The sequence below is a fragment of the Ipomoea nil genome, unplaced genomic scaffold (assembly GCF_001879475.1).
Source record: "Ipomoea nil cultivar Tokyo-kokei standard unplaced genomic scaffold, Asagao_1.1 scaffold2647, whole genome shotgun sequence".
In the NCBI taxonomy this organism is placed as follows: Eukaryota; Viridiplantae; Streptophyta; class Magnoliopsida; order Solanales; family Convolvulaceae; genus Ipomoea; species Ipomoea nil.
In genome coordinates this window covers 2,192,122-2,199,391 of record NW_017619075.1, presented here as the reverse complement: position 1 = coordinate 2,199,391, position 7,270 = coordinate 2,192,122, and the positions used below count along the sequence as shown (strand labels likewise).

At 37.1% G+C, this 7,270-nt stretch overlaps 1 protein-coding gene across 1 annotated transcript; it reads left to right on the top strand.

Annotated features, from left to right (window-relative positions):
- Positions 1-933: 933 nt before the first annotated feature.
- LOC109154547 (scarecrow-like protein 3) lies at positions 934-3,550 on the top strand. The gene is made up of 2 exons (XM_019302319.1): positions 934-1,437; positions 2,462-3,550. The coding sequence occupies exons 1-2, from the start codon at positions 964-966 to the stop codon at positions 3,344-3,346; spliced, it is 1,359 nt and encodes a 452-aa protein (XP_019157864.1). The 5' UTR covers positions 934-963; the 3' UTR covers positions 3,347-3,550.
- Positions 3,551-7,270: the final 3,720 nt, after the last annotated feature.

Sequence of the window (7,270 nt, the reverse complement as noted above, 5' to 3'; positions counted from 1 at the left end):
AATTATATGTTTTTTAATTTATAATAGTGGACTGGATCCAAGTCATCCAACGGTGCTTTTGTAACATTTTATATTCATAGATTATTCTTTAAATTTACTCACTTGTTAATTTTTCTATAGAGAAATTAATACAAGATATATAATGTGAGATTATGAGAATCTAATATTATTATGTGATTAGTTGAAATTATGGGAGTTGGGTGATACCAATTCAAGAAAGAGAGATTAAGAATGGAAAATACTATTACTTTTTTTTTTTTTAATACTATTGACTCTATTATAATGTAGTATTTGTTTATACATACTTTCTTAAGGGTCATTGCTATGCCGCTCAATCACAAGACCTTTGGCGGAAAATACTACTTCTACTCAGAAATTTTACTCGCTCTTTTAAAATTTTGATGTTCGATATTATTCTCGGGACCCACAACATGGAAATAACTTTTCATGTTTTCTCATGACAAAAAGTGAGGGAATAGAGATTTGGAGTTTATGTAGTATAATTTCTCCCAAAAAGTTGAATCCCTAACCCCAAGGGCCTTACACCCCAGCCTGGAGCTGGCTCCGCAGTGACTCACTGGTGATATAAATTATAGTGACTCACTGGCTTCCCAGACCGGGCCAAATCTCTGTGGGCACAATGAGTTTTTCGGTTTTGGACATGATTTTCATATTGTGACTGTCGATGTTCAAATCTTCGTATCTTCTTTTAAATATTGTATGCTAAACCAGTAAGCTAACTCCGAGCTAAGTGATTAGGAAAATGAGAAGAGGAATTTGATAGGAAGGAGAGCAGAAGCAGCCAAAACAGGCTGGCTCTTTTTCTCACAAAATTCCAAATTCCATGTTCCTCTTTAAACACAACACGACAATACCAATGTAACGACAACAACTGCTCTCACGCTTTGTCGACAACAACGTAGCCATGAAGAAAAAGTTTAAAGCTACTCTCACCAAATCTTTATGTCCTCATTCTCATTCCATCTCACTCAAAATTCCTCTGCATCTCTCTCTCTCTATCTTCACTGCAAGCAATTAACAATGTTTCAGGATAATAATGATGGATCCTCGTCCATAACTTCCTTGTCGCCGAGGATGGCCGCCGGCGGATTTGGGTCGCTGTGCCACTGGTTCAAGGAGCTGAAGCCGGAGGAAAGGGGCCTCTATCTCATCCACCTCCTTCTCACCTGCGCCAATCACGTCGCCGCCGGCGCCCTCGACAGCGCCAACGTCGCACTCGACCAAATCTCCCACCTCGCCTCTCCCGACGGCGACACCATGCAGCGCATCGCTTCCTATTTCGCCGAGGCCCTCGCCGATAGAATTCTCCGGACGTGGCCCGGTCTTTACAAGGCCCTCCACTCCACTAGACTCCCGGCTCTCTCCGATCAAGTCAAGGCCAAGAAGATGCTTTACGACCTTTTCCCTTTCTTGAAGGTACCATAAGTATTAATTATCTTGTTAGGATACTACACCAAAAGTTATACTCCATAGCTAATAGTGAAACTACAACTTTATTTTCTTATAAGCCATACATTTTTTAGAGCCTTTTGTCCAACAATTTCTAGATACATAATGCTTGACTTAGCGGCCTCCACCCAACAATTTTTGAGACATGATACTAGAATTTGTGACCTAGCTCCCTCCAACAATGCCTTAGGTACAACGGTGCTGGAATTAGCCTGTTTAGTTATATCAGTCTAGGCCCAACAATTCCTTAGGTACATGGTACTTAGTCTTTACTAACCTCCGCCCAACAATCTCCTAAGCACATAGTGTTGAATTTAGCGGCCTCTATCCGACAATTCCTTAGGTACATGATGCTGGCCTCCATTCGACAATTCCTTAGGTACATGGTGGTGGACTTAGCCTTTTATCGGTCTCAGTTCAGCCCAATAACCCCTTAAGTACATGATACTAAGGCCCTGTTTGGTAAAAAATTGGCCTATAGGCCAATTTTGGCTTATTTGACCACTATTAATTGTTTGATTTAGTTAAAATATCAATATAAATGTTTGGTTAATTAGCTTTTTGCAACTCCAAAAGGCTAAAATTCAAAAAGGTACTCCAAGCAGCTTTTTCAATTAGCTTTTTGAGAAAAGAAATTATACCAAACAACTATCAGCTAATTTACCAAACACTTTTCTACAATCACCTAATGTTATCAACTATTTATACCCTCTAATTAACACAATCAGCTAACAGCTATCAGCTAACAACCATTTTACTAGCCTCAGTCCAACAATCTCCTATATGGTGATGAATTTAGCATTTACGGACCTCCTTCCAACAATTTTTTTTTTTTGAATTTAGCTTTTTATTGATCTACCCCGTCCAACAATCCCCTAGATACACAGTACTAGACTTAGCCCTTACCGGCCTATGCTCAATATATCTGAATTTAGACTCTCCGATCCCACTTTCAATAAAGAAACAAGATTTGTTGTTGATTACATTGCAGGTAGCTTTCATGGTGACTAACCAAGCGATAATCGAAGCCATGGAAGGGGAAAAGCTAGTCCACATCATAGACCTCAACGCCGCCGAACCCACCCAGTGGCGGCCGCTGCTCCAGGACTTGAGCGCCCGCCCCGAAGGGCCGCCGCATCTGCGCATAACCGGCGTGCACCCCCACAGAGAGGTGCTAGACCAAACCGCCCGCGCGCTCACCGACGAAGCAGAGAAGCTCGACATCCCTTTTCAGTTCACCCCAATCGTCACCAACCTCGAAACCCTAGATTTCCGACAACTCCGCGTCAAAACCGGGGAGGCTCTGGCCATCACCTCCTCCCTGAAACTCCACACTCTCCTCGCACACAACGACGAACCCGGAAAGAACCCCCAAAGACCGGGGGATCATTATTTCCTCGAAAACCACAAGATCAAAGGATTCCTCGACGCTCTACGAGGTTTATCCCCGAAAATCTTGATAATCTCGGAGCAAGAAAGTAACCACAACGGAGAGAAACTGATGGAGAGGCTCTCGGAATCGCTGCACTACTACGCGGCATTATTCGACTGCCTAGAATCGACGCTGCCCAGAACATCATCGGAGAGACTAAAGGCGGAGAAGATGGTGCTGGGCGAGGAGATCAAGAACATCATAGCCTGCGAGGGAATGGAGAGGAAAGAAAGGCACGAGAAGCTGGAGAAATGGTTCTGGAGATTGGGGTCGTCTGGGTTCTGGAACGTGGCGCTGAGTTACTACGCCATGTTGCAAGCTCGGAGGTATTTGCAGAGCTGCCGGTGCGATGGGTATAACGTGAAGGAAGAGAATGGGTGCGTGGTGATATGCTGGCAAGATCGAGCTCTCTTCTCGGTGTCGTGTTGGAGATGCAGGAGATAATTAAACCTAGAAGAAGACGATTGGTTAGAGTTGGTTCATCGTACCAAAGGAACATAGGACAGAGACAGTACTGTTGTGTTGTATTATGTTTGTTCATGATGCGTTACATTTACTTCTCAACAAATTGGTCCGTCAACCAAGTTTAGCCAATTATTGTGTATAGTTTTAGCTTTTTTATTGAGGATAATCTTTTTGGAGTATTAATTTGGTTTTATTAAATTTTGGAAGTATTAAAAACTAGGGAAAATGGCACTTTCTCCCCCTGTGTTATATACTTATAGCACTTTTTCCCCCTAAATTATTTAAGTGTCAGTTTTTCCCCCTGATATATTAAATGGACATATTTACCCTTAAAATAAATATTTCATTTATTTTTCTTCTCCAACAAATTATAACCACGATTTGAAAAAATAAAATGCATTAATTGTTGAATTTTTTGAATACTTTAAAAATAAATAAAAAAAAATTAAAATAAAGTTTGAACCAACAGTTCAAATTGGATCCGAAATCATGAACCGACGATTCAAAATAGAAACCAAATCGCGATTATATATACTTATATGTGAGAGTCAATATAAATGCGAAAAAAAAATATACACTATTTGCAAATATTATAATTCTAATTTTAAGCTATCGCTAGTAGTTGTTCTGATTTGAATCTCCGATTCACGGTCCAGGAGCCATTTTTTTTCCAGTTGATGATTTTAATAAACGGAACCCCAAATATTGGGTTATGTTATGAATTATAACCGAAATTTTTTTATTTGATTGCTATAGTGTTCGGTTCAGTTCGAACCGAACCGTGGTCATCCCTACGTATAAGCAATAATTTGTTGAAGAAGATAAATAAATAAAATATTTATTTTAAGGGTAGAAATGTCCATTTAATATTATAAAGGGGGAAAACTGCCACTTTTATAATAATTGAGAGGGCAAATGTGAATGCATGAATAACTCAGGGGGAAAAAGTGCTATAAACATATAACACAGGGGGAAAAAGTGCCATTTTCCCTAAAAACTATCATAATTTTTTTTTTTTTTTTAATTTAACTTTTAAAGGGGTAGCTCAAGTTACAAATGAGATTCTACGTGTGAATAATCTTTGGGATAACCTAAGACGGGAGGAATTTATTGCACAAAAACGCTAAGACACAGGATCAGGAAAAGGGAAGCCCAACGAATTTCAGATGCAAAGCCCCACACTTGGTTGTGAAAGAAGGCACAAGTCTATTGACTTGGCTTGAAGAGCCCCTCTTCCATCACCAGGTACTCCCAATGTGTTGACCACACGCCCTATCATAGCCTTTCCACGAGTAGGACAATTCCCCACGCTCTTGGACCAACTCTCGTATTTTGCGGAGATATAGATGTGAAACACTTCGTAGTTTACACCAAGAAATAATAATAATTTTTTTTTGAAACTACAAACGGGAGGGGGACATTCCAGGCTAAGGGATAGAAAAACAAAACAGCCTACTCCGTCTCAAGCATGAGACGATCACTCACAGCTCCCATTTGATCATTACAAACCAAAGTTTCACAGTCAGGGGGAGGGGAAGCAAAAATAATACAAGGCTCCCTCCTGTTAGCAGCTACCGTAGCAAAAAAGTCTGCAACAGAATTCTATTCACGGAAGACATGCACTAACTCGATGCTACCACCTCTACAGAGTAAATCTCTGCACCGTCTCTTTATAGTTCCCTTATGGTGTTCGCTATTGTTGGCGTCATTAAGAACCTCATTAACATCTTTGCAATCAGTCTGAACTTCCAAGTTTAAGGTTCCTTTGGATTCCATAATAAAACTTTTTAAAATGACCATTTTTTAAATATATTACATATTCAACAACTATAATACATTTGAGAGGTTGAAAATTGAACTTACATTGTGGTCTCTTGTTTTAAAGTTACAATCTAACTAGTGTCACTTGGCTACAAAGTATTGGTGGATTTAATTTTCGTAAGTATGTCAGAACGAACAAATTATACCCTGAATCAGGGTCTACCTTGTATTACAGATCCTTGTTCAAAATAACTTTCGTTAACAATTTATGCGCACACATAATATTCTATACATACAGTTACAGTTTATGTGTTAGTAGTTATTATTTTATGTGTTTCTAGTTAACATGTTATGTGTATTCAATTTATTTAGAGTTCTACTACATAGACTCCCAAAATTCTACTCCCTCATTTATACTCCCTGAGGTGGCAATCCAGGATTGGTTATTTTCATCAAGTACACCAAGTATTTTCCATTTATTTAAAAGCATATAAATTATTAACTGTAAGTACAAAATATGTCAATTGAAGATACATAATTTTTAAAGTAGAGTTCACAATGCAAGATGAACATTTGTCTTGGGAAAAATGAGGTTAGGCCTCATGTATTGTCCTCCAAAGCAAATCCATTACACCATGGGCTTTCTTAAACCGACAGCACACTGATAAACTGCCGAAAGGAAGCCCAAAACTGAAAATTGCTAAAGGAAATAGTAGCCTGATTAAGGAAGGTGTACATTTCACCAATCTATATCTATATCTATATTCTATATATATATAAAAGTAAAATCCTCCTTTTTCATTTTTCCGCTCAAACTTTGTAGTCAAATTAATTAAATATATTATATATTTTATTGGTCAAATACTTAATAAAGCTTATTTGGTAAGTAAATGAAAAATAGAAATTTAGTAATATCAATATTATGAATTAATTAGGAATAAGATTAATTAGGGATATTAATATAATAAATTGATTAGGAATATCAATATAATGAATTGATTAGGGCAATACCTTAAATAAATAAATACACTTTCTTTTTGAAAAATTTTACAAATTTATAATTCTCATATTTTTCACCTATAAATACAATGAGTTGATGACTACAAAAATTATAAGTCTTCATTTTATATTGCATCCCTTTTTTCCCACTAGGTCTTCAACTTTGATCATCCAATTTAGTTGCGTTTCGAAATTAACGGTAGGTTTAGCATCCAAGTAGTTTGATTGGATTGGATACAATACGTTTTTCATTGTTGTATTGTCTAAATTTAATACTTTTTTCAGCGAAAAGCTATTCATATCATATGCCTAGATTACGATTTATTTTGAATATTTCTACGGTTACTCCAAGTCCATTTCAGATATTGATTTTTGCTTCTATTGAAGTTTCATTATCATTGATGAAAGGCAGCCTCATGTGAATCTCGCTTTGAGTGGTGCCTACTCTTGCCCGTTTAATTTAAAGGGATGCTGAGTGCTGATAATAGTCAATACACCAATTGACTATTATTATATTCTTCTTAGTTCTTTGCGTTGATTATTCAAATAATCGGACTTCTGAAGTTCTGATTTGTTAAGTTGTTTTATTCTCATGGTGCCGATTTTGACAGTTATGAAGTCCATGCTCAATTCCTCATTGTATAGGTCAAAAGTGTATTTCTTCTTTGGCGTAATTATGGGATCGCCATAATTACTCCGTAGTAGTAGTAGTAGTAGTAGTAGTAGTAGTAGTGGTAGTAGTGGTAGTAGTGGTAGTAGTGGTGGTAGTGGTGGTGGTGGTAGTAGTGGTAGTAGTGGTAGTAGTGGTAGTAGTGGTAGTAGTGAGTGGTAATAATAATAATAATAATAATAAGTGGTAATATTATTGTTCAAATATAATATTAAAAAATCTAATTTTAATTGGTAATCTACCTTCTATATTAATCTATATTTATATTCTATATTAATTAATAAAAACAAATCTTCCTTTACAAGTTCCTGCCTAAACAATTAATAATAATATGAAAAAATGAAAAAGAATGGATGGAAGCGGTACGCCCAAACAATTAATAATAATATTAGAAAAAAAAATTAATAATAATATGGAAATATGGAAAATAATGGAAGGAATATTAGTCATCTGAATGTTTTCTACACTCTAAA